This window comes from Salvelinus sp. IW2-2015, linkage group LG33 (genome assembly GCF_002910315.2).
Source record: "Salvelinus sp. IW2-2015 linkage group LG33, ASM291031v2, whole genome shotgun sequence".
NCBI lineage: Eukaryota > Metazoa > Chordata > Actinopteri > Salmoniformes > Salmonidae > Salvelinus > Salvelinus sp. IW2-2015.
Genome location: NC_036872.1, coordinates 22,292,650 through 22,320,557, shown reverse-complemented (window position 1 = coordinate 22,320,557; position 27,908 = coordinate 22,292,650). Strand labels below are relative to the sequence as shown.

At 43.7% G+C, this 27,908-nt stretch overlaps 1 protein-coding gene across 1 annotated transcript in view; it reads left to right on the top strand.

Moving 5' to 3' along the window:
* The window catches only part of LOC111957884 (triacylglycerol hydrolase DDHD2), a 34,998-nt gene extending 14,591 nt beyond the window's left edge, over positions 1-20,407 (top strand). Inside the window, exons 9-19 of the mRNA XM_070437086.1 lie at positions 2,533-2,570; positions 5,909-5,976; positions 6,873-6,992; positions 7,067-7,162; positions 7,307-7,501; positions 13,145-13,300; positions 13,416-13,518; positions 13,661-13,822; positions 14,059-14,160; positions 15,359-15,524; positions 17,085-20,407. Coding sequence (XP_070293187.1) covers positions 2,533-2,570; positions 5,909-5,976; positions 6,873-6,992; positions 7,067-7,162; positions 7,307-7,501; positions 13,145-13,300; positions 13,416-13,518; positions 13,661-13,822; positions 14,059-14,160; positions 15,359-15,524; positions 17,085-17,166 — 1,288 coding nt within the window. The 3' untranslated portion in view covers positions 17,167-20,407. The remainder of the gene's footprint in view (positions 1-2,532; positions 2,571-5,908; positions 5,977-6,872; positions 6,993-7,066; positions 7,163-7,306; positions 7,502-13,144; positions 13,301-13,415; positions 13,519-13,660; positions 13,823-14,058; positions 14,161-15,358; positions 15,525-17,084) is intronic.
* Positions 20,408-27,908: the final 7,501 nt, after the last annotated feature.

Genomic DNA, 27,908 nt, shown 5'->3' with positions numbered 1-27,908 from the left:
CACACACACACACACACACACACACACACACACACACACACACACACACACACACACACACACACACACACACACACACACACACACACACACACACACACACACACACCTGTACCGTTGCTGCCTCTTCAGAAAGTTGTTTATTTTTGGTCAATTGCACATTACTGTTTCAATAAATCATGATGATAAAACACATTATAATGTGACCAGGTTAAACAATTTCACTGGCACCCTTGCAAAAAAAAATGTGTGTTGCACTCCAAGTCAAATGTCGCAAATGCTGTTTGATCGCAGTATCGAATCCTGGTGTGTGTGTCAGTCAGGACTCGATATACAGGGGAGGTTTTGGAAACCCTCCGGGCCAGTAGATCATCCCTGTGAGGGGCTGCTTGGGCCAGTGTAAAAACTATTGTAATATTGCTAATTTTAACCTAGTCTATTGAATTTATCACATGCACACTGCACACACAGCCTATAGATCAGGGATGGGCATTTGGCGGCCCACAGGCTGCATGCGGCCCTTGGCCCCTCTTTTGTAGGCCTGCGTACCAATATATATTTTTTAAATCAAATAAATAAATATATACACACACAAAGTGCATTCGGAAAATATTCAGACGCCTTCTCTTTTTCCACATTTTGTTACGTTACAGCCTTATTCTAACATGGATTAAACAAAAAACATGTCCTCCTCAATCTAAACACAATACCCCATAATGACGAAGCAAAAACAGTTTTTTATACATTTTTGCAAATTTATAAAATATAAAAGCGGATACCTTATTTAAATAAGTATTCAGACCCTTTGCTATGAGACTCGAAATTGAGCTCAGGTGCATCCTGTTTCTCAACATTTCAACAACTTTTGAAAGTTTCTTCAAGTGCTGGTCACAAAAACCATCAAGCGCTATGATGAAACTTTCTCTCGTGAGGACCGCCACAGGAAAGGAAGACCCAGAGTTGGGTGCAGAGGATAAGTTCATTAGAATTACCAGCCCCAGAAATTGCAGCCCAAATAAATTCTTCACAGAGTTCAAGTAACAGACAGCTCAACATCAACTGTTCAGAGGAGACTGCGTGAATCAGGCCTTCATGGTGAATTTCTGCAAAGAACCCACTACTAAAGGACACCAATAAGAAGAAGAGACTTGCTTGGGCCAAGAAACGCGAGCAATGGACATTAGACCGGTGGAAATCTGTCCTTTGGTCTGATGAGTCCAATTTTGAGATTTTTTGTTCCAACCGCAATGTCTTTGTGAGATGCAGAGTAGGTGAACGGATGATCTCCACATGTGTGGTTCCCACCGTGAAGCATGGAGGAGGAGGTGTGATGGTGTGGGGGTGCTTTGCTGGTGACACTGTCAGTGATTTATTTAGAATTCAAGGCACAATTAACCAGCATGGCTACCACAGCATTCTGCAGCGATACGCCATCCCATCTGGTTTGGGCTTAGTGGGACTATCATTTGTTTTTCAACAGGACAATGACCCGACCCACCTCCAGGCTGTGTAAGGGCTATTTGACCAAGAAGGAGAGTGATGGAGTGCTGCATCAGATGACCTGGGCTCCACAATCACCCTACCTCAACCCAATTGAGATGGTTTGGGCTGAGTTGGACCGCAAAGTGAAGGAAAAGCAGCCAACAAGTGCTCAGCATATGTGGAAAGTCCTTCAAAACTGTTGGCAAAGCATTCCAGGTGAAGCTGGTTGAGAGAAAGTGTGCAAAGCTGTCATCAAGGAAAAGGGTGGCTCTTTGAAGAATCTCAAATATATAATATATTTTGATTTGTTTAACACTTTTCTGGTTACCACATGATTCCATATGTGTTATTTCATAGTTTATGTCTTCACTATTATTCTACAATGTAGAAAATAGTAAAAATAAAGAAAAACCCTTGAATGAGTGTGTCTACACTTTTGACTGGTACTGTATATATTGTAGTGGCTAAATTGTCCAATATAATATTATACTTTTTATTATTATTATTAGGTTCTTTTTTTTTTTTTTTTTTTTAGGAACTCAGTCGTGGTCTCAACTTACTATTGAAAGTTTGAATAATAAAATACACAAGGTGCAATTTGGTTGTGCATCAGCAGTCACTCAATTAGCCCATGTCAGCTAAATGTTTTTGGATTGGTAAATTAGTCTAACGGACAGCTGTTTAAACTTGTAGTAAGCATTGTCGAATTACCGACCGGGGTGGGGCCCATTGATCATCAGTTATCATATTAAAAACGGCAAACATTTGTCTACATCCTATGTCCAAATGTGTAGAATTGCTGGAAATTAGCTGTACAATTGCTAAATCTTCTGTCTGCCCCATGGCAAAATGTGCAGAATTGCAGCAAACCTGATATAAAACGGGCCAAAAAAATTCTATGCTCCATGGCAAAATGTGCCGAATTGCAGGAAATTAACTGCGGCCCTTCGTGAGGAGTTCAGATTTTTTGGTGGCCCCACCCCCATTTTAAATTGCTCACACCTGCTATAGATAGTCTGTCGGGCAGAGAGAGCACGCAGCCTGAAACAGCTGGTTGTTGTGTGGAGGAAAGATCGCCAGCGGAAAGGGTACGAAAGATTTTCCAAGTTATGGTACAGTATCACTATCTACCACTAAATGCTAAGGCAAAAATGGGTATGCAAGCCAGGTATTTAAAAGGTTCAGTCTTGGTTGAATATTTGCATGCACAATTCACTCATAATGGTATTGAAAATCAGACATTTCTCTAGTCTTTTTGGTCCTTGAAATGTCATTGAAGTTAGTCGCCGATTTAAAAGTTCTACTGCTCCAATATAATTATTCCATGATTTAATTTCTGGTCAGTTTTTATGAGAGATGTAACGTTAGGTGCTTTCGTTTGTTTCCCGCGGTTTCTACTGAAGGGTGTTGTGCTAGTGTGTTGCCGTAAAACCATGTGCGATTATTATGAGCAAGATGACATCGAATGTTGCCTTCAACATAGTTGTCCATACAAAGTGTTCCATTACAAACAGAACCCGGTTCTTCGTCTCTTTTACGTTTTAAAYCATGATACAGTAACCCCTCAATATCTCTTCAACATCTCAAATAGCAAGACTGACTAGATACCACATGGACAGACTTCATTAGTTGTGTTTGTGTCGGGAGCATGTCTATTTAGTCAGGCAATGCCCACATTATTCTGACGTTTTAGAATGTAAAATAATCTGTAAAAACTAAGTACAGTGCCTTCAGAAAGTGTTCAGACCCCTTCACTTTTTCCAAATTTTGTTACTTTAGAGCCTTATTCTAAAATGTATTACATTGAATTTTCCCCTCATCAATTAAACACAATACCCCATAATGACTTTTTGCAAATGTATAAAAAGAAAACAACTGAAATATCACATTTACATAAGTATTCAGACCCTTTACTCAGTACATTGTTGAAGCATCTTTTGGCAGCAATTACAGCCTTGAGTCTTCTTGGGTATGACGCTACAAGCTTGGCACATCTCTATTTGGAGAGTTTCTCCCATTCTTCTCTCCAGATCCTCTCAAGCTCTGTCAGGTTGGATCGGGAGCTATTTTCACATCTCTCCAGAGATGTTAGATCGGGTTCAAGTCTGGGCTCTGGCTGGGCCACTCAAGGACATTCAGAGACTTGTTCCGAAGCCACTCCTGCATTGTCTTGGCTGTGTACTTAGGGTCATTGTCCTGTTGGAAGTTGAGCCTTCGCCCCAGTCTGTCCTGAGAGCTCTGGAGCAGGTTTTCATCAAGGATCTCTCTCTGTACTTTTCTCTGTTCATCTTTCTCTCAATCTTTCCCTGACTAGTGTCCCAGTCTCTGCTGCTGAAAAATATCCCACAGCATGATGCTGCCACCACCATGCTTCAGCGTAGGGATGGGGCCAGGTTTCCTCCAYATGTGATGCTTAGCATTCAAGTTCATTCAGAATCTTGGTTTCTTCAGACAAAATAACCTTGTTTCTCAGTCCTTTTAGGTGCCTCTTTGAAAACCTCAAGCAGGCTGTCGTGCGTTTCACAGAGGAGTGGCTTACGTCTGGCCACTACCATAAAGGCCTGATTGGTGGAGTGCTGCAGAGATGGTTGTCCTTTTGGAAGGTTCTCCCATATCCAAAGAGGAACTCTGGAGCTCTGTCAGGGTGATCATCGGGTTCTTGGTCACCTCCCCCCCCTCGATTTGCTCAGTTTGGCTAAGCGGCCAGCTCTAGGAAGAGTCTTGGTGGTTCCAAACTTCTTCCATTTAAGAATGATGGGGGCCAATGTGTTTTTGGGGACGTTCAATGCTGCAGAAATGTTTTTGTACCCTTCTCCAGATCTGTGCCTTGACAATTCTGTCTCGGAGCTCTACAAACAATTCCTTCAACCTCATGGCTTGGTTTTTGCTCTGACATGCACTGTCAACTGTAGGACCTTACATAGACAGGTGTGTGCCTTTCCCTATCATGTCCAATCAATTGAATTTACCACAGGTGGACTCCAATTAAGTTGTAGAAATGGCTCAAGGAAGATCAATGGAAACAGGATGCACCTGAGCTAAATTTCAAAACTCATAGCAAAGAGTCTGAATACTTATGTAAATAAGGTATTTCTAAAAACCTGTTTTCATTTAGTCATTATGGGGTATTGTGTGTAGATTGATGAGGAGAAAAATGCATTCAATCAATTTTACAATAAAGCTGTAACGTAATAAAATGTGTTAAAACAGTTAAATATCAAATGTAGGTCCTTGAAAATGATAATTAAGTGCTTGAAAAGGTCCTTGAATTTGACCTGCCAATGTATTTATGAACCCTGTATAGGCTACTTGCTCATCACGCAAATGAAAGATAAAATCCCCTGCTATTAAAATGATACACGCATCATACTGACCCTGGCCAGTATAGATTTTTCCATTTGGGCCAGTAGCTTTCAGTTGACACTGGCCTGGTGTGCCACTGACAGATTTACCTGAATGTCGAGCCCTGCTGTGTGTGGTGCCTGTAGGGCCTATATACTGTAAATGTCTACCACTTTGTGTAGCCGTAATGGCGACGCTAATGATAGCCTAACCTTTTTTTGGGTAGATAGAAAGGCAATTAAAGGGTAGCTACAAAGTAGCCTATGCCTACTTGGCAGAATCATGATTATTTTTATCAATCAAGTGGCCATTTGTTTTGAGAACTCCCATCGCATGTGTGCTGCAGAAACACCGCTAGCCAACTGTCTGGCTGGTGCACATCTGAAATAAAGGTTGTCTACACAAAAAATATATACATTCCTCCGATTTTTCACCGACCTCAAATTGTCCCTTGATGTGGTTTTAAGCGTTGTTGTGGACTTAGAACATCCAATTTTGTTGTTTTTCTATAAAACATTGTTATTTTGAGAGCGAAACATCCCCCCCAAATTTTGGGAAATCAGTCTTTCTCCCCACTTTCTTTTTTTGTTGCAGTGATATCATTTTGGGATCTAGTATCATCTTTTTTTCCTTCCAATTCRGCCCTCCAAAGGATTTAGCAGAAAATAGCACATGGCACTTAGAAATCTGCAGTAAATACATTTTGCACTTTATTGAAGTCTCTTTTCTTTGCTGTAATAACACAAGTGCCTACTAATTTAAAATATGGCTAGTCATTAGCCTGGTTCTATATGGAATGCAGTCACTTTCTGCAAGGTCGTTATCAATTATATACATTTTTGTATAATTTTTTTTTGTTGGTGCGACCAAACACGTTGTTGGCAAGGGTTTCATTTGTATGGCTTTATAGATACAGTTTGTCAACTGTCCTCCTCAAAATATGATTTGACAACCATTCTAATTAGAATTCATTAAAATGATGCAAGTGTCTAGAAACACCACCCGTAGGAATCATACTTCTTTTACAGGATTGGCTTATCTTGACCCATGACCTTTTATTGAATGACCTCGGATGCCCCTACAGGCTCGCTGATCCTGTTTGATCTGCTGACCAATCAGAAGACAGGATCAGGAGAGGCAGACAGAGATGAGGTAACTAGGTCTTTACCATGACAGAGACTCAGTATTATTACATACCTGACTGACACACACCTCAAGCTAAGCTCCAGATACCAGAGATCTTTTATAATCTGATAAGGGAATTTATATGTTTAAAGTAATGACTAAAGGATTCCACCCTGAAATCATATAATTGTATGAAATGTGTTAGTAGTCATAATTCCATAATATGTGTGACTAGACCATTGTGTTGCTGTGTAGTGGTGTGAGAGTTGAGAGAACAAAGGACAACAGGAAAGAGAGCCCCTTCCAAGGTCCCTCTAATCTAGGGAGGGAGGGAACGGCATGGAACTGACAACTTGGTAGTGATAAACGAGGAATGTGGACTGTGGGGAAAGATACAGCCCACCTACTGTTTGTGTCTGTGTGTGCGTGTAAGTAGGACTGTGGGGAAAGATACAGCCCACCTACTGTTTGTGTGTCTGTGTGTGCGTGTAAGTAGTTGGTGGGTGGGAGTTATAAAATGACATGTCTTTGCATTTTGGACTTTAGACTTTATTCTCTGAATAAACTTTACGGACCTTTTGCTGAAGCTGAGTCTTTGCCTAATTATTATTATTATTATTAAACCCAGGGTCTTACAAAACTCGGGGATTGGTCAAAGCTTAAATAATTGTTAGTTATAATCATTGGGATTGAAAATTCCCGTGACATAATCTCACAGCAGTGCGGTAAATGTACTACATAGCTCATGTCTTCTCTATATTAGGGGGAACTGTTGGCCTCTTGGTGATAGACATCCTGCTGTAAAGTGAAATTAAGGTCTAGATGCCACTTTGTTAATGCTATAGACATCACAGTGTATGCCTGTAATGACTATCTCATATTTATGTTCTATAACATGATAACACCCCTCGTCTGGCCTGTAGGGTCGTAACCGTGACCCCTGCCCTCTGACCTGTGATGCATTGGAGCAGGCTCTATGCAGAATGGGCCTCCAGGAGCACCTGGCTACACTACAGCGTGTGGACCTAGACCTTGACTCACTGGTGAGACTGTGTGCCTGCCTGTCTGCCTGCCTGCCTGTCTGTCTGCGTGCGCTAATCTCCCAGTCTTCCCTCAGGCTATGTGTGACGAAACTGACCTGACAGACCTCGGAATCCCTCTGGGACCGAGGAAGAAGATCCTCAGCTTCATACGGAAGAGACACTTCCTACAGGTCAGGGTTCATAAGGTCACAAAGTACTGTATGTGTGTGTGTGTGTGTGTGCATGCTTTCATGCAGTGGAGTCTCAGCTGCAAACGTCAGATATTTATCATTCTCATTTATTGTTCTTTCTGTCACATTTGTGTGTGTGTGTAGGAGGGTCGGCAGGGAACGGTGCTTTTGGCCCCCGGGCTGCAGGCCCCTCCAGACCCCTCCGAAGATTCCCCCTCTCCCACGGTTAGCTTTGGCAACCAGTCTCCAGGGGCGTCAGCACGCCAACAGCAGTTTCTCAGAGCCCAGTCCATAACCAGCGCCGTTGACTACGAATACTTCGACGTGGGCATTGGACAGGTAACACACACACACACAAAGACACATACACCCTACCTGGGGTTGCGTGCGTGTGGTACTTTGTGGTAACTAACTCTGTGGTGACTTAATTGGTAACTAACTCAGTCATAATTTGGCAGTAGTGGTAACTCAGACAACTAACTTTCTACTCTTGAAACACTGCTCTCAAGGTATCATCACCTCTGCTGCCCTGTCTGATTGGTGTGAGCTGTAGTAGTAGTTGTCGTCATCGTAGTAGTAGCAGCATTAGTAGTAGTCATAGCAGCAGCAGTAGTAGTCGTCGTCGTCGCAGCAGCAGTTGTCGCAGTAGTACTAATAGTAGTAATAGTCGTAACACCACTAGTAGTAGTCGCCGTAGTAGTAGTCGTAGCAGCAGTAGTTGCCGTAGTAGTCGCTTTAGTAGTAGTCGTAGTAGTAGTAGCAGTAAGTAAGTGTTGTAGCAGCAGCAGTAAACGTATTAGCAGCAGCAGCAGTAGTAGTTGTAGTTGTAGCTGTAGCAGCAGTAGTTGTAGCAGCAGTAGTTTGTAGCAGCAGTAGTTGTAGTTGTAGCAGCAGCAGTAGACTGTATTAGCAGTAGTAGTTGTAGTAGCAGCAGCAGTAGACTGTATTAGCAGCAGCAGTAGTAGTAGCAGCAGCAGTTGTAGTAGTAGTAGCACTAGTGAGCAGAGTAGTGTAGCAGCAGTAGACGATATTAGCAGTAGTTGTAGCAGCAGCATAGTAGTTGTAGCAGCAGTAGTTGTAGGCCGCAGTTGTAGTAGTTGTAGCAGCAGTAGTTGAGAGTTGATTAGCAGTTTGTAAGCAGCAGTTGTAGTAGTTGTAGCAGCAGTTGTAGTAGTTGTAGCAGCAGCAGTAGTTTGCCAGCAGCAGCAGTAGTATGTTAAGATTGTAGTAGCAGCAGCAGTAGTTGTAGCAGCAGTAGTTGTAGCAGCAGTAGTGTAGCAGCAGTAGTGAGCAGCAGTAGTTGTAGCAGCAGCAGTATTGTAGCAGCAGCAGCAGTAGTTGTAGCAGCAGCAGCAGTAGTTGTGCAGCAGCAGTAGTAGTTGTAGCAAGCCGCAGTAGTAGTTGTAGCAGCCGCAGTAGTAGTTGTAGCAGCCGAGTTGGTACGCAGCGCAGTTGTTGTAGCAGTTGTAGTAGTTGTAGCAGCAGTTGTTGTAGCAGCAGTTTTAGTAGTTGCAGTAGCAGCAGTAGTTGTAGTAGCAGCAGTAGTTGTAGCAGTAGTTGTAGTTGTAGTAGCAGCAGCAGTAGTAGACAGCAGCAGTAGTTAGTTGTAGCAGCAGCAGTAGTTGTAGCAGTAGTTGTAGCAGTAGTTGTTGTAGTTGTAGCAGCAGTAGTTGTAGCAGCTGTAGTAGTTGTTGTAGCAGCAGTAGTTGCAGCAGTTGTAGCAGCAGCAGTAGTTTTGTTGTAGCAGCAGCAGCAGTAGTTTGTTGTTGTAGAGGCAGAGTAGTTTTAGCAGCAGCAGTAGTTGTAGCAGCGCAGTAGTTGTAGGGGTATCAGCAGTAGTAGTTGCAGCAGCTGTAGCAGTAAGTAGCTGTAATAGTAGTAGTTGTCGTAGTAGCAGTAGCAGCTGTCGCAGTGTCATCGCAGTAGTATTAGTCGTAACATCACTAGTAGTAGTCGCCATAGTATCAGCAGTGGTTGCCGTAGTAGTCGCTTTAGTAATTGTCATAGTAGTAGTCGTCGCAGTAGTTGTAATAGTAGCAGTAGTAGTGCAGCAGCAGTAGACTGTAGTAGTAGCAGCAGCAAGCAGCAGTAGTAGTAGCAGCAGCAGTAGACTGTATTAGCAGCAGTAGTTTGTAGCGCAGCAGTTGTAGTGCAGCAGCAGTAGACTGTAGTAGTAGCCAGCAAGCAGTAAGCTGTAGTGCAGCAGTATTACAGCAGCAGTAGACTGTATAGCAGCACGATAGTTGTAGCAGCAGCAGTTGTAGTAGCAGCAGCAGTAGACTGTAGCAGCAGCAGTAGACTGTAGTAGCAGCAGTATTAGCAGCAGCAGTAGACTGTATTAGCAGTAGTAGTTGTAGCAGCAGTAGACTGTATTAGCTGCAAGCAGTTGTAGTAGTTGTAGCAGCACAGTAGACTGTATTAGCAGTAGTTGTTGTAGCAACAGCAGTAGACTGTGTAGTTGCAGAGCAGTAGTTGCAGCAGCAGTAGCAGCAGTAGTAGTTGTAGTAGTAGTAGCAGCAGCAGTAGTTGTAGTCACTTTAGTAGTTTGTAATGTAGTAGTGGCAGCAGCAGTAGACTGTAGTAGCAGCAGTAGACTGTAGCAGCAGTAGACTGTAGCAGCAGTAGACTGTATTAGGCAGCAGCAGCAGTAGTTGTAGCAGCAGTAGTAGTAGTGTAGCAGCAGCAGTAAACTGTATTAGAAGTAGTAGTTGTAGCAGCATTAGACTGTATTAGCAGCAGCAGTTTAGCAGCAGTAGTTGTAGTAGCAGCAGCAGTTGTAGTAGCAGCAGCATAGACTGTAGAAGGCAGCAGCAGTAGACTGTAGTAGTAGCAGCAGCAGTAGACTGTAGTAGTAGCAGCAGCAGTAGACTGTAGTAGCAGCATTAGACTGTAGTAGTACAGCAGCGTAGACTGTAGTAGCAGCAGTAGAGACTGTAATAGCAGCAGCAGTAGACTAGTAGTAGCAGAAGTAGACTGTAGTAGTAAGCAGCAGGTAGACTGTAGTAGTAGCAGTAGACTGTAGTAGCGCAGTAGCTGTAGTAGCAGTAGACTGTAGTTAGCAGCAGTAGTTGTTTAGCAGCAGTAGTTGTAGCAGCAGCAGTAGTTTGTAGCAGTAGTTGTAGCAGCAGCAGCAGTAGTTGCAGCAGCAGTAGTTGCAGCAGTAGTAGTAGTTGTAGTAGTAGCGCAAGTAGTTGAGCAGCAGTAGTTGCAGCAGCAGTAGTTGCAGCAGCAGTAGTTTGTTGTAGTTGTAGCAGCAGCAGTGTTGTAGCAGCAGCATAGTAGTAGCAGTAGTAGTAGCAGTAGTAGTTGGCAGCAGTAGTTGATAGCAGCAGTAGTTGTTGTAGCAGCAGCAGTAGTTGTAGTTGTTGTAGCAGTAGTTGTAGTTGTTGTAGCAGCAGCAGTAGTGTTAGCAGTTGTAGCAGCAGCAGTTGTAGTAGTTGTCAGCGCAGTAAGTAGTTGTAGCAGCAGTAGTAGTTGTAGTAGTTGTAGTAGTTGTAGCAGCAGCAGTAGTTGTAGCAGCAGCATAGTTGTAGCAGCAGCAGTAGTTGTAGCAGCAGGCAAGTTGTTGTTGTAGCAGCAGTAGTTGCCAGCATGCAGTAGTTGTAGTAGTTTGCAGCAGCAGCAGTAGTTGCAGCAGCAGTAGTTGCAGCAGCTAGTAGTTGTAAGCAGCAGCAGTAGTAGTTGTAGCAGTCTAGCGAGTTGTTGTAGCAGCAGTAGTTGCAGCAGCAGTAGTTGTAGTAGTTGCAGCAGCAGGTAGTTGCGCAGCAGTAGTTCAAGCAGTAGTAGTTGTAGCAGCAGCAGTAGTATGTTGTGAACGCAGCAGCAGTAGTGTGTTGTAGCAAGCAGTAGTTGCAAGCAGCAAGTAGTTTGTAGTAGTTGCAGCAGGAGTAGTTGTAGCAGCAGTTGTAGCAGCAGCAGCAGTTGTAGCAGCAGCAGTTGTAGGGGTTATCAGCAGTAGTAGTTGTAATAGTAGTAGTTGTCGTAATAGTAGTAGTTGTCGTAGTAGCAGTAGCAGCTGTCGCAGTAGTCATCGCAGTAGTATTAGTCGTAGTATTAGTCGTAACACCACTAGTAGTAGTCGCCATAGTAGCAGCAGTGGTTGCCGTAGTAGTCGCTTTAGTAGTTGTCAAAGTAGTAGTCGTCGCAGTAGTTGAAATAGTAGTAGTGGCAGTAGACTGTAGTAGTAGCAGCAGCAGTAGACTGTAGCAGCAGTAGTAGCAGCAGCAGTAGACTGTATTAGCAGTAGTAGTTGTAGCAGTAGACTGTATTAGCAGCAGCAGTTGTAGTAGTTGTAGTAGCAGCAGCAGTAGACTAGTAGCAGCAGCAGTAGACTAGTAGTAGCAGCAGTAGACTGTAGTAGTAGCAGCAGTAGACTAGTAGTAGCAGTAGACTGTATTAGCAGCAGCCAGTGTGTGTCAGACGTATGTATTAGCAGTGACGTAGTAGTAGCAGCAGTAGACTGTATTAGCAGCAGCAGTTGAGTAGTAGTTGTAGCAGCAGCAGTAGTAGTTGCAGTAGTTGCAGCAGCAGTAGTTGTAGCAGTTGTAGTAGTTGTATGCAGCAGTAGTTTGTAGCAGCAGTATTTGCAGTAGTTGTAGCAGCAGAGTTAGTTGTAGCAGCAGAGTTGTAGCAGCAGTAGTAGCAAGCAGTAGTTGTAGTTGCACAGTAGTGTTTAGTAGCAGCAGTATTTGTAGTTGTAGCAGTAGTTGTAGTTGTAGTAGCAGCAGTAGTTGTAGTTGTACAGCAGCAGTAGTTGTTAGTAGTAGCTAGCAGCAGTAGTTGTAGCAGCAGTAGTAGTTGCTGTAGCTGTAGTAGTTGTAATAGTAGCAGCAGTAGTAGTTGTCGTAGTAGCAGCAGCAGCTGTCGCAGTAGTCATCGTCGGATCAGCAGCAGTCGTCGTCGCAGTAGTAGTAATAGTCGTAACACCACTAGTAGTAGTCGCCATAGTAGTAGTCGTAGCAGCAGTAGTTGCCGTAGTAGTCGCTTTAGTAGTTGTCATAGTAGTAGTCGTCGCAGTAGTTGTAGTAGTGGCAGCAGCAGTAGACTGTAGTAGTAGCAGCAGCAGTAGACTGTATTAGCAGTAGTAGCAGCAGCAGTAGACTGTATTAGCAGTAGTAGTTGTAGCAGTAGCAGCAGTAGTTGTAGCAGCAGTAGTTGTTGTAGTAGCAGTTGTAGTAGCAGTTGTTGTAGCAGTTGTAGTAGCAGTAGTTGTAGTAGTTGTTGTAGCAGCAGTAGTTGTAGTAGTAAAAGTGACTGTGAGGTCTAACTAGCCCTCCTGCTTGTCTCCCTCTGCCTGCCTGGACAGACCAACGGGGGCATAGCCAAGGGACAGGTCTGTCACACTGTCTCTCTATACAGGACATGCTGTTGGTTGTGGTTCCCAACACCAGTTCTCTTCTCTTTCCTCTTCCATTTCCTCTTATGCTCCTATCCTCATAGAAAGCATTAGAATGTATCCTTAGAAAGAACTCCAGCCCCGCCCCTAACCTCAACACCAATGTGACAGGTCATCTAGTCTATCAGGCCTCTCAAAGATCTATTCTACTGTCCAAATCTCTCATTCCACCCTTCCTTCCATATAGGACTCTCACTGTTACCAGGATACATACTGTATGTACATGAACACATCCACTGTTCATGCCTGTGTGAGTCCTCATCTCCATGGTTTCCTGCTAGCTGCTGTGAGGGTTCCCAGACCTTGTGTTGCCGTCAATGTTTGCTGGCTTGTTGTGATGCATGAACATTTTGCACCCATGTTGTATGTATGTATGTATGTATGTATGAATGTTATTGGGTCGTTATTTTTCACTATATTGTATTGACCCATGTATTATCACTTAATGTTGACATTTTGCATGGGATCGATTTCTATTGGGCTGTTCAAGCCTATTGCCTTGGTTTTTTCTGGGCTGAATATACACGTGATTTATAAACCCCCCACACTCGCTCACTCTCCCTCCCTCCCTCCCTGTTTCTCTCCAGGTGTCCATTAACTACCCCCAGCTGGCATTCCATCCTCAGACCTTCTTTGCGTTCGGTTCTCCCATTGGAATGTTCCTGACCGTCCGTGGACTCAAACGCATCGACCCAAACTACACCTTTCCCACCTGCAAGAACTTCTATAACATATACCACCCTGTAAGCACACACATACACACCATTCCTGCCTGCCTGAGATTTGTATAATATAACACCCACATACGTGCACACATCCGATTTATTGGGACATGGCTTGTTCTCTCTCCCTCTAAAGTTTGACCCTGTGGCCTATCGGATTGAGCCCATGATTGTGTCTGAGTCAGACCTAGAGCCCATGCTGATCCCACATCACAAGGGCCGCAAGAGGATGCACCTGGGTATGGATATCAACCTATTTTTCTATCAATACGTCTGTTAAAGAATTCATCTTTGTGTCTGTAATGTGTTGTGGTGTTGAAAAGCCTTATGACACGAAATATAATAACATTTGGAGTGTGTGTGCACGTGTGTGTTCTCTAGAGTTGAAAGAGAGTCTGACGCGGATGAGTACTGATCTGAAGAATAACGTTCTCGGCTCGTTTCGTACTGCCTGGCAGTCTCTGGTCCGAATGCCTGTCGCTGCACTGCCCCCTGTGGAGGATGGAGAAACTACAGCAGAGAGATCCCTGCAGGAGACAGAGAGTAACACATATGCACACACACACAGTGTCAGTGCATTACTGCTCTGCGTAGGCTAATACCCCAAGTTTTAAGGCTTTTAACATAACCGTTAACTTCCAGTCCTCAGCATGTTTGAAGCGTGTGAGCGTTTTTTTTTTTTTACATGTCTAACCTTGTCTCCTGCATGTTCCCTTTCCTCTCCTCTCTGCTGTTCTGGTGTTCTTTCCTTTACCCTGACCCCTAACCCCTGACCCTAGCCCCTGCGGCAGCCTGCGCTGCTGTGAGCGAAAAGAGTAAGGCTGATTTGTGGACTAAAATTCTGGAGTGGCCCAAAGCCCTTCACTTACATTACTTCCAAGGTAAGAAGCCAGGAGATATGGAGGCTAGAATGATCTACTGTATGGGTGGTCTGACTGTCAGCTGCAGCCCAGAACTCTGTACACAGAGAATACTCCTTACAGCGCCCCCCTCTGTCAGAGAGAGAGAGAGAGACATAGCCGTCTGTGTGCACTCACAGACATGGTAATATAACTTTTTGTAGCAACAATGGCCTGATATTTGGCCTGATATTTTGTCTTGAACTTGGATGAAATAGCCTAATATTTACTACTGGAATTGACGGAGAATGGAGAAGTTAATTTGACTTTGGAAGAGCTTGTGCGCTACCCAGTGGTCCCGTGCATGTAGGAAGTCGAGGAGTTCCTCTGCATTCCTCCTCCTACCTGGAAATTGAAGCCTGATATGGGCCTCGAAGCGTTTAGTTTAAGGCTACTACTAGCTAAAGCAGTATTTTCTGACAGACTAGTTACAAGAGTATTTCAGTGATATCTATGGACTGATTTTAAAACTAGATAATGAAACTGTAGACAGTGTGGTTAAATCAATAGCATTAACTGTCTTCAGGAAAGTATCCATCTTACCTTGGATGTGTTCTGTTGATGCAGTGTCTCACAGCTCACGCTCTTCAGTAGTGTGTTATTATCCTCCCTCTTCTCTCAGCATATCAAGCCTTTTAAACACTCTCTTAGCATATCTCACCTGTTGCCCTGTTATCGCTGAGCCCCTTCCCCCATGCACCGGGCCCCTCCCCCATACACCTGGCCCCTCCCAGAGCCTTGATAGACTGCCTGACTTTTCCAAGTGGCTGCTGCTTCCTGAAGCTTAGTTTTATTTTTATTTAACCCCACTCACTAACTCTACTCGTTCACTCCCTATGCACACTCAACTCTCTAACTCCCCTCGCTAACTTTCTCTCCACAATTTCTAGCAATCTCCCCTCCCTTTCGTTATCTTCCCTTCAAACAGGAGTCACTTACCTGGCCCAGAAACACTTGTCATTCCCAGGTAGCTTCATCATCTGCAGATTTGTGTGTGCAAAATGGCAGAAACTTCACTAATCCTATTTATTAGAAGTCTAGGTGGAGCCGGCATCATTTAGGATTTTATTTTCCAGTCCTTTCATATCTGCAAATGGCAAGTAAGGGTTAGGAGTTGTTTCTGGACTGGACATAGGAGTCCGTCTGCCTCTGTGTGATTGGTCCATCTCTGACCCTGCAGGTGTACATGAAGAGGCGGAGTCTCCAGGGTCGGGGGAGGACAGGGGGCGTCAGGTGAAGGTGGGGATGCTGAATGGAGGGCGGAGGATAGACTATGTACTGCAGGAGGCACCCATTGAGAGTTTCAACGAATATCTGTTTGCCATCCAGTCCCACCTCTGCTACTGGTCAGTACCTGTGTGTGTGTGCGTACCCTTGTGTGTGTGTGTAATGCTAATACCTTTAGATTTTGGGGATTTATTAGGATCCCCATTAGCTGACGCCAATGACCCCTTGACATGTTCCACATTTTGTTACGTAACAGCCTTATTCTAAAATGTATATATATTTTTTCCCTTATCAATCTACGCACAATACCTCATAATGACAAAGCAAAAAAAGGTTTATTGAAATTTTTGCTAATTTATAAAAAATAAAACTGAAATATTATAATTACATAAGTATTCAGACCCTTTACTCAGTACTATGTTGAAGCACCTTTGGCAGCGATTACAGCCTCAAGTCTGCTTGGGTATGACGCTACAAGCTTGGCACACCTGTATTTGGGGAGTTTCTCCCATTCTTCTCTGCAGATCCTCTCAAGCTCTGTCAGGTTGGGTGGGGAGTGTCGCTGCACAGCTGTTTTCAGGTCTCTCCAGAGATGTTAGATCGGGTTCAAGTCTGGGCTCTGACTGGGCCACTCATGCATTGTATTGGGCGTGTGCTTAGGTTCGTTGTCCTGTTGGAAGGTGAACCTTCGCCCCAGTCTGAGAACCTGCTCCAGAGTGCTCAGGACTTCATCAAGGATCTCTCTGTACTTTGCACCGTTCAACTTTCCCTCYATCCTGACTAGTCTCCCAGTCCCTGCCGCTGAAAAATATCCCCACAGCATGATGCTGCCACCACCATGCTTCACCGTAGGGATGGTGCCAGGTTTCCTCCAGACGTGATGCTTGGCATTCAGGCCAAAGAGTTCAGTCTTGGTTTCACCAGAGAATCTTGTTTCTCATTGTCTGAGAGTCTTTAGGTGCATTTTGGCAAACTCCAAGCGGGCTGTCATGTGCTTTTTTTTTACTGACGAGTGGCTTCCGTCTGGCCACTACCATAAAGGTCTGATTGGTGGAGTGCTGCAGAGATGGTTGTCACCTTCCTGACCAAGGCCCTTCCCCGATTGCTCAGTTTGGCCTAGCGGCCAGCTCTAGGGAGAATGATGGAGGCCACTGTGTTCTTGGGGACCTTCAATGCTGCAGAAATAGTTTGGTACCCTTCCCCAGATCTGGGCCTCGACCCAATCCTGTCTCGGAGCTCTACGGACAATTCCTTTGACCTCATGGCTTGGTTTTTGCTCTGACATTCACTGTCAACAGTGGGACCTTTATATAGACAGGTGTACCTTTCCAAATCATGTCCAAACAATTGAATTGACCACAGGTGTCTTCCAATGAAGTTGTAGAAACATCTAAAGAATGATCAATCGAAACAGGATGCACCTGAGCTCAATTTCGAGTCTCATAGCAAAGGGTCTGAATACTAATGTAAATAAAATATTTTTTTATACATTTGAAAAAATGATAATTGTCATTATGGGGTATTGTGTGTAGATTGAGATGTTTTATTTAATCCATTTTAGAATAAGGCTGTAACAAAATGTGTAAAAGGGGAAGGGGTCTGAATACTTTCCGAATGCACTATTCATGTCAGTACATACACACAAGTAAGTCACTCTTTTGTCTCTCCTGTGTGTGTAGGGAGTCTGAGGACACTGCTCTGCTGCTGCTAAAGGAGATCTACGACAAACTGGGTGTGGCCTTTGAGCAGCCACAGCAATAACAAAGGCTTTATAAACACAGAGACCGGTATAAAGGCTTAATAACAACACATGAATTCCATGGAGATGCACCGATGAGGCCCTTTGCTTTATTAGGAGCTGAAAGGAGTAAGGCAAGTAAAGTCAGTAAAAACACAGAGATATAAATATTGAATAACCACAGAGTTTTAAAGGCTTTATAAACACACAGATGGCTATAAAGTCTTTATACATACACAGAGCGTTATTTATAAGTTACTAAAATGTAATGAAAGCAACATGAAAAGGGACATGCAGCCACTGCTCTCTCCCAGAATGCCTTGTGTCTGAGCCTCAAAAAACCGTTGAGTCACCTCCTCGGACAGATGGCGTCTGCCTCTGGGTGTGTGTGGCAGAAGTGTTRCTTGAAGAACCAAACCTGTCCCAGCTGACATGAAGAGGACTGGAGAACCCATTGGAGATGAGCTCAAGTACATTTCTATCTCTGAAATTTCTRGTCCTGTGACCACATGGGCAGCAACATTGAAGACTATCCAAGTGATCCCTCTACCCAACTCTATGGGAGAACCATAGTGAAGACTGGTTTTCCATTTTCCTGAAACCACGCTGAAGGATCTGGGTTTGAGCCGCTGGATCCTCCTGTTGCAGGGGCAGACTGCATTTAACATGTGTGTTTCTAAAGAATCAGATCCTGTTTGATCATGTCTGGATCATAACTTTTATATACGTTATTTTCAGGTCATTTCTTTTTACTTTGCCTTAGACTTGACATGTCCTATAATACATTTACAACGACAGATCATGCAGGATGATAATTCCTCTCCTGTGTGTTTAGTGCATGTCTCCAGAAGGTTGTATACCAGTACGTACTTGACTACCAAAAAGGTAACACTTTACTTAGATGCTGCTTAAGGCTTAGAAAATCATGTTATAAAGGGCATTACAACTCTTTACGTCATACATATGAAGGCTGCATGTCACTCTTAAGTAAAGTGTTACCATAAAAAGTACTCCACCCATAATTCCAGTGCAATGTGATGTTCTGATAATCTCACTCCTCTAGATTAACTGACTGACTATAGATAATTACGTTTTTGGACTTATTTGTATCATGTAAAAGCTAAGTATTAAAATGAGTGTAAAAAATAGCATGATATATCTTTAATGGAACTGACAAGACATTTTTCCTCTAAGTACTTATCTTAGAGGAAGGTATGTATGAGGGGAGAAAAGGGACAGGGTTGTTTTCTTTCTATGAGTGTGTATAAATCACCCCCCCCCCTTGGTGTGTGCCAACCAACCTCTTTAAACTGGTTAGGGCCAATTTTGCTCGTCGAACATCTCATTCCAAAATCATGTGCGTTAATATGGAGTTGAGTTGGTTCCCCCCTTTGCTGCTATAACAGCCTCCACTCTTCTGGGAAGGCTTTCCACTAGATGTTGGAACATTGCTGCGGGGACTTMRTTCCATTCAGCCACGGGCATTAGTGAGGTCGGGCACTGATGTTGGGCGATTAGGCCTAGCTAGCYGGCGGCATTCCAATTCATCCCAAATGTGTTCGATGGGGTTGAGGTCAGGGCTCTGTGCAGGCCAGTCAAATTCCTCCACAGCGATCTCGACAAACCATTCTGCATGGKCCTCGCTTTGTGCACGGGGACATTGWCATGCTGAAACAGSAAAGGGCCTTCCCCAAACTGTTGCCACCAAGTTGGAAGCACAGAATCGTCTAGAGTGTAATTTATGCTGTAGCTTTAAGATTTCCCTCCACTGGAACTAGCCTGAACTATGGAAAAACAGCCCCAGACCATTATTCCTCCCTCACCAAACTTTACAGTTGGCACTATGCATTGGGGCAGGTAGCGTTCTCCTGTCATCCGCCAAACCTAGATTCACCAGTTGGACTGCCAGATGGCGAAGCGTGATTCATCACTCCAGAGAACGTTTCCACTGAGTCCAATGGCGGCGAGCTTTACACCACTCCAGCCGATGCTTGGGATACCCCTGTTTTCAATACCTCACCCTGCGAGGATAATGGCACTGAGCCTTTTTCTAAAAGGCTTTATGAGATTAACAAAATGGGTAARTGACCACAAAATCAACATTTTGCAATGGCCATCTCAGTCTCCAGATTGAAATCTCATTGATAACCTGTGGTTTGAATTGAAGGGAGCAGTCCATAAGAGAAGATGAAGGATATGCAGGATCTGGAAAGATTATGTATGGAGGAATGGCCTAAGATCCCTCCCCATGTAGTCTCCAATCAGATAACATTTAATAAAAAGTCTCAATGCCTTAATACTCGCAAGGTAAGGTGTTGAAAACGGGTGTCAATGCTTTTGACCCCTATGTTTTTTAGATAAAAACATATATATTATTATTACACTTGTACATGTGTGAAATATGACAAATATAAGCACACACCTAATTATTATTATAATATAATTTCCCTTTTTTTATCATACAATATAGCTCAGTATTGTAATTGTATTTTTTGCTCATCTTTATCAAGGGTGCCAATCATTTCTGTCCCTACTGTATCACTGACACTGGTTTCACTGTCAGTCAACCAGCAACAAACCTGCAGTCCTTTAACATGGCATGAATCATCACTGTGGTCCAATTAGACCATAGACCTCCTCACTCCAGCTAGCTCTGTCAGCAGAGGGGAGAACAATAGCTTTGGTCCAGGGTGTTAGGTGTGGCTTACTGCGACAGCAAGCCACATGTAACGCCCTGGACAGGACCTAGCTGAACAATAGATCTTAGTTTTCTAATCATTCTACAATCACAGAAGAGGCTTTGAGGTTCTGATTAGGCAGCTTGACTCCCTGCTTAAAATGTGCTGTGTGAGATATCCCTCTGACCCCTAAACCCTGCTTTGTGAGCACTCATCCTCTCTGCTTCACTCCCGAATGATGTATTTTGTTCTGTTAACCTCAAGTTTTGCACTTGGTGACATTGTGTATTCAAACCGCCCAAAAAATATAATATTAATAACATTTAATATAAGCTGACAGGTATACTTTAATACTTGATATAAGCATGTATGAGCCCTTATTATAATAGTTTTACTGACTCAATGGTTGTACTTTAGTCAGGATTATTATGAGATAAGATGTTTTTATAAGGAGCTCATATAGCATTGTAATGCATTAAACCTGTCGTGTTAACAAATGTATTTTTTAAAATTCAACCCCAGTACCATGCATAGGCTATACAGTGTGCTTACATATTGTTTATGTCATAATAAAACTTTAAAAGAGTCTTTTTGTCACAAGTGTTTTTTATTTCATTGTTTGACAGGCTATCGGATTGACTTATTCATATAAACTGGTTTACAATTGAATCCTACAGAGACTAAGAACCATATACAGTCATGGCCAAAAGTTTTGAGAATGACACAAATATTAATTTTCACAAAGTTTGCTGCTTCAGTGTCTTTAGATATTTTTGTCAGATGTTACTATGGAATACTGAAGTATAAATTACATGCATTTCATAAGTGTCAAAGGCTTTTATTGACAATTACATGAAGTTGATGCAAAGAGTCAATATTTGCAGTGTTGTGGCTTCTTCTTGCTGCCCTTCTTGACACCAGGTCATCCTCCAAAAGACTTCGCCTCACTGAGATGCGCTCACACCTGCCTGCTCCCATTCCTGAGCAAGCTCTGTACTGGTGGTGCCCCGATCCCGCAGCTGAATCAACTTTAGGAGACGGTGCTGGCGCTTGCTGGACTTTCTTGGGCGCCCTGAAGCCTTCTTCACAACAATTGAACCACTCTCCTTGAAGTTCTTGATGATCTGATAAATGGTTGATTTAGGTGCAATCTTACTGGCAACAATATCCTTGCCTGTGAAGCCTTTTTGTGCAAAGCAATGATGACGGCACATGTTTCCTTGCAGGTAACCATGGTTGACAGAGGAAGAACAATGATTCCAAGCACCACCCTCCTTTTGAAGCTTCCAGTCTGTTATTCGAACTCAATCAGCATGACAGAGTGATCTCCAGCCTTGTCCTCGTCAACACTCACACCTGTGTTAACGAGAGAATCACTGAGATGTCAGCTGGTCCTTTTGTGGCAGGGCTGAAATGCAGTGGAAACTGTTTTGGGGGATTCAGTTCATGTGCATGGCAAAGAGGGACTTTGCAATTAATTGCAATTCATCTGATCACTCTTTATAACATTCTGGAGTATATGCAAATTGCCATCATACAAACTGAGGCAGCAGACTTTGTGAAAATGAATATTTGTGTCATTCTCAAAACCTTTGGCCACGACTGTATATGCGTTTAGAAAAATATTACTTCATGAATCATGTTTTGATAATGAAGCATGTGTCAGTGGTTTATAGTCCTTCCTGCACCTGACCCTTTGGTTAGGGTTATTGTAGTCTCACGCCAGATCGGGGTGCTCTGCATGCTCCACCCCAGAGACCAGCTGAAGGAATACCTGCCAGAGAGACCAGAGGAATGTGTATCTGAGCCTTACCAGGAGGCAAACATGTACCCACTGCTGCCCAATGTCTAGAGGAACGTTCAGAGTTAGTTTATCAGCATCTCATCCACTGCAACAATATTCACATGCTACTGCTGGTCTTTATGTGTGGGAGCCGGGGTTCACAGAGATTAACTACATGTTATAAGAATGGCGGTGAACTGTGAAACCTGTCTGACTGTTAGTTATTATTAAAGAGAGTTAAACGAGAACCAGGACAACTTCTTTCATTCAACAACACAACAGTTGACATGAAGCAGTGTTAAGGGCTGCCGGGTGGATGAGTAGAGATGCAGTTCCTCATCTCTCCAGTTGGGGGGTCAGGTTTCACTTAAAGGAAAGGGGGATGGATGTGTTTCCTAAACAACAGAGATATTAGGGGCCCACTCAACCATCTACACTGAACATAAATATAAACACAACATGCAACAATTTCAAAGATTTTATAGTTCATATAAGGAAATCAGTAAATTGACTTAAATTCATTAGGCCCTAATCTCTGAATTTTACATGACTATGAATACAGATTTGCATCTGTTTATCACAGATACCTTAAAAAAAAGGTAGGTGCATGGATCAGAAAACCAGTCAGTATCTGGTGTGACCATCATTTGCCTCATGCAGCGCGACATATCTCCTTGGCATAGAGTTGATCAGGCTGTTGATTGTGGCCTGTGGAATGGTGTCCCACTCCTCTTCACTGGTTGTACAAAGTTGCTGGATATTGGCGGGAACTGGAACACGCTGTCGTACACGTCAATCCAGAGCATCCCAAACATGCTCAATGGGTTACATGTCTGGTGAGTATGCAGGCCATGGAAGAACTGGGACATTTTCAGCAGCCAGGAATTGTGTACAGATCCTCACATGGGGCCGTGCATTATCATGCTGAAGTGATAAGGTGATTGCGGTGGATGAATAGTACGACAATGGGCCTCAGGATCTCGTTATGTTATTTCTGTGCATTCAAATTGGRATCGATAAAATGCAATTGTGTATATTGTCCGTTGCTTATGCCTGCCCATACCATAACCCCACTGCCACCATTGGGCACTCTGTTTCAAGGTTTTACTGTTAACCTATAAAGCGTTACATGGGCTTGCTCCTACCTATCTTTGAGTGGGTGAGTTACTGACGTGATCTTCCTGTCTGGGTTGGCGCCCCCCTTGGTTTGTGCTGTGGTGGAGATCTTTGTGGGCTATACTCGGCCTTGTCTCAGGATTGTAGTTGGTGGTTGAAGATATCCCTCTAGTGGTGTGGGGGCTGTGCTTTGGCAAAGTGGGTGGGTATATCCTTCCTGTTTGGCCCTGTCCGGGGTTTCTTCTGATGGGGCCACAGTGTCTCCGACCCCTCCTGTCTCAGCCTCCAGTATTTATGCTGCAGTAGTTTATGTGTCGGGGGCTAGGGTCAGTTGGTTATACCTGGAGTACTTCTCTATCTTATCCAGTGTCCTGTGTGAATTTAAGTATGCTCTCTCTAATTCTCTCGTTCTCTCTTTCTTTCTCTCTCTGGAGAACCTGAGCCCTAGGACCATACGTCACGGCAAACCGGGCATGATGACTCCTTGCTGTCCCCAGTCCGCCTGGCTGCTGCTATTCCAGTTTCAGCTGTTCTGCCTGCGGTTATGGAACCCTACCTGTCCCAGACCTGCTGTTTTCAACTCTTAATGATCGGCTATGAAAAGCCAACTGACTTTTATTCCTGATTATTATTTGACCATGCTTGTCATTTATGAACTTTTGAAAATCTTGGCTCTCTCTAATTCTCTCTCTCTCTCTTTTTCTTCTCTTCTCGGAGGACCGAGCCCTAGGACCATACGTCAGGACTACCGGGCATGATGACTCCTTGCTGTCCCCAGTCCGCCTGGCCTGCTGCTATTCCAGTTTCACTGTTCTGCTGGCGTTATGGAACCCTACCTGTCCCAGACCTGCTGTTTTCAATTCTTAATGATCGGCTATGAAAAGCCAACTGACATTTATTCCTGATTATATTTGACCATGCTTGTCATTTATGAACATTTTGAAATCTTGGCTCTCTCTAATTCTCTCCTTCTCTCTCTCTTTCTCTCTCTCGGAGGACCTGGGCCGTGCGCCGGGCTGCCGGCGTGATGGTCCTTGCTGTCCCCAGTCCACCTGGCCTTGCTGCTATTCCAGTTTCAGCTGTTCTGCCTGCGGTATGGACCGCCACCTGTCCCGGACCTGCTATTTTCAACTCTTGATGATCGCTATGAAAAGCCAACTGAAAATTATCATGATTATTATTTGACCATGCTTGTCACTTATGAACATTTTGAACATCTTGGCATAGTTCTGTTATAATCTCCCACCCAGCACAGCCAGAAGAGGACTGGCCACCCTCATAGCCTGGTTCCTCTCTAGTTTCTTCCTAGGTTTGGCCTTTCTAGGGAGTTTTTCCTAGCCACCTGTGCTTCTAGCATGCATTGCTTGCTGTTTGGGGTTTTAGGCTGGGTTTCTGTACAGCACTTCGAGATATTAGCTGATGTACGAAGGGCTATATAAAATAAACTTGATTTGATTTGATTTGTTTACAGCGTTGACATCAGCAAACCGCTCGCCCACACAATGCCATATATGCTGTCTGCCATCTGCCCGGTACATTTGAAACCGAGATTCATCCATGAAGGGCTCATCGGTGGCCAGCGTGCCAGTGGCCATCAAAGGTAAATATTTGTCTACTGAAGTCTGTTACAACGCCGAACTGCAGTCAGGTCAAGACCCTGGTAAGGAAGAAATACGCTTTTTGTGCATATGGAACATTTCTGGGATGTTTTATTTTAGCTCATGAAATTTGGGACCAACACTTTCCTTGTAGCGTTTATATTTTTGTTCAGTGTAGTTTTATGCCTGTGTAATAATGACTGCCTCAACTCTCAATGACTCTGCCCTCTGGCCCTGAGGGCTGTTACTGACCTCTGAATGTTACATAATAGTTCTTCCAGCCTAGCAGTCAGAAGGCATCAACCACCTCCAAGTCAGTCCAGCAACTCTACTCAAGTAGTTGATGAGAAGAGTAGTGTCGTGATGTGACTATCATTAATGTGATGACTGTTATTCATTAAATAATTACCTACTATGTTTAATTGTTATTAGATTAAATTAATCATGTAACAATTAACTCATTAGGAATTACCGTCTCCCGAATTAACTCAAGAATATATAGATATAATAGTCAGTAATTAATAATTTCCTCATATCAGTCTCATTCTGAGCGTCGCAGACTTCGTGAATCTGCACAAACCCGAGTCTCACTGATCATTCTGTACCACACATTGATTTGATTATTTATTTACTAACAAGCTAAATGATAACATAGGATACACACACATACACACACACACACACGGTATATGTTATTGATTAGAAACTTAATACGATGACAACAGGTCCCTAGCAGACTCACAATATGACACTTGTTACACAAGATGGAGAGTTAAAGAGAGCGAGAGAGAAAGAGAAGAAACATTTGGGAACTACGCTCACAGTAACCCTAATACCTTGCCCCGAACTGCCGCTCTTATGGGTAAGAAGTAATGCATGTATTTACTTGTTGAAGGTCTTTGTCGGGTATCTCTGTTGGGCCCAGGCATTCGTGGAAAGGGTTCCGCTTTGTGAGGAGGGTTGATTGGGCCTTCTCCTTCGGACGGCCTTCTCCTTCGTTCTCAGGTGTAAGTCTCTGATTGTCCACAAGAGGTCACAATGTCCTTCTTAGTTGTCTATTTACTTGCACTCGTTCCGGAAGAGTGGTCTTCTGAGGACAGCCAATCAGCCGTGTCGATGATCCCAGAGCGGTGTTGAGAGCAGTGTAGGTAGGCGATGATGATTTGAAGAGAATGATCCTAGGATGATCCTACTTAAATTCACCTTCTTAGATACAGTARAGCTACTAAACTGTAGCATTGGATTGTTAGAGGTTKTTTTATCTTCTTCAACCTCATGTTTCGTTCCGGGGTCGTCAGTATCGTAGAGCTCGCTGCAGCCCGTGTTAAATTGAAATATATATATTTTTTTATTACCCCTTTTTCTCCCAAATTTCGAGGTATCTAATTGGTAGTTACAGTCTTGTCCCATCGCTACAACTCCTGTACGGACTCGGGAGAGGTGAAGGTCAAGAGCCGTGCATCCTCCGAAACACAACCCAGCCAAGCCGCACTGCTTTTTGACACAATGCCCCGCTTAACCCGGAAGCCAGCCGCACCAATGTGTCAGAGGAAACACCGTGCACCTTGCGAGCGTGCATTGTGCCCGGCCCGCCACAGGAGTCGCTAGTGCGCGATGGGACAAGAACACCCCTGCCGGCCAAACCCTCCCCTGTGCATCYCCCCATGGGTCTCCCGGTCACGGCCAGCTGCGACAGTGCCTTAGACCACTGCGCCACTCGGGAGGCCCATGATATGTTAATTCTTAACTCCATCTTTTATACCCTCGGGTAAAAAGGAGCATTTATGTCATACTTGACATGCTCTTTGGGCTCCCTGGGGTGTGGCTAGTTACGAGGCAAGGTATCATAATTCACTATGATCTCGTTAGAGAACTAATATCACAATCTTATCATCACAAAAACATTATCTTTATCCTTAATATTTTCTACACAATGTAAAGGATGTAAACCAGATATACACAGTGTAAAAACTCTTCAAGTTACAATGACATCACAAAATAGACATTCCCAACATTCGGATGTTGAAATATATTGTCCAAGTGTTCATTGTTTGATGTTYTAGTTTTGAGCGGGAAACTCTTCTGTAACAAAGACATTCCATTCGCCCAAACTAGAAACTAAAAGGAATCGTGTGATGCCTACAATTTAAGATCGACGTGAGGTGTCATAAAACCCCCACATCCATCCCTCCCCCCTCTGCGGGTGAGAGGGCTCTATTGAACGCTGATCCACTGTAACCTGATCCTTGGATCCTCACAGGAGAGTCATGACAGTAGTGTTAAGACTCTTATTTCATAACCTGTTAGCTGGCTCTGTGCTGTGAGAACAGTCTCCATTGCAAATGGCACCCTATTCCCCATGTACACTGAAAAAAAGCTTWTTTGGCTGTCCCCATAGGAGAACACTTTGAAAAACCTTTTTGGTTCCAGGTAGAATCAAATCAAATCAAATMTATTTATATAGCCCTTCGTACATCAGCTGATATCTCAAAGTGCTGTACAGAAACACAGCCTAAAACCCCTATCAGCAAGCAATGCAGGTGTAGAAGCACGGTGTAGAACCCTTTTGGGTTTCATGAAGAACCCTTTCCACAGAGGGTTCAACGTGGAACCTTAAAGGGTTTTACTTGAAACTAAAAACAGTTCTACTTGGAACCAAAAAGGGTTTTCCTATGGGGACAGCCAAAGAACCCCCTTGAAACCCTTTTTTTCTAAGAGTTTAATGCATTACTTTTGACAAGGGCCCATATGTTTTGAACAAAAGCTTTTTGTGACAGTGTTTGTAGGCGTGAAAACACTGTCACATCCTAACGCTCCTCAGGGGAGGTTTCCTGACACACACTGGTTCACAGCAGGTAGAATGTCTCACAACAACAGGAGATGTGTTAAGGCGTCAGCATGCTCCAGTTCGGCTGACGCATAGCCGAACCGAACAAGTGTGCTTCGCATACTCCCTTAAAATATATTTTTGCCTAGGAGATCTTAGTCTCACAATTTTAAGTAAGGTGTTTGGTGCAGTGTTCCTCAATGAAAAAATGTGCATGAAAACAAGTCYTCTCTCGTTGAATGACAACAAAGACTTTATTGAAGAATCCCTACTGTTGACCAATCACAGACGAAGGGGCGTAGACTTCGGCACCAAACTTCAGCTTGCCTCCAGAAAATATGTTGTGTGCCTGAACAGCTGAAAAAACCCTCACCGAAGTCCAAAACTAACAAAAGCATCACAAAATGTCATCATAATATATGCGCAAACTCTTCCGAACTGTTTCGGCTGGGAAGCATACTTAAAGATTGACTACTTCCCCAGAGTCAGATGAACGTGTGGATACCATTTGTATGTCTCGTTGTCCAGTATGAAGGAAGCTAGAGGCAGTGTTGCCAACTCCTCAGTAAGGAAAGTAGCTATTGGCTGTCCTAAAAGTCGATAGAAGTTGCTAAATGACGTCATTAATCATTTATGTGCACTTTGAAGTGGGTAGCAGCAGTGGAGTCTGAGAAAGCAGCTCTACATGCTTCTCCAATGTGATCACATGCCAGCATGAAACAGTGTTCAGCGATAGCTAATGCCATGGAGGCCTCAGCCTTTT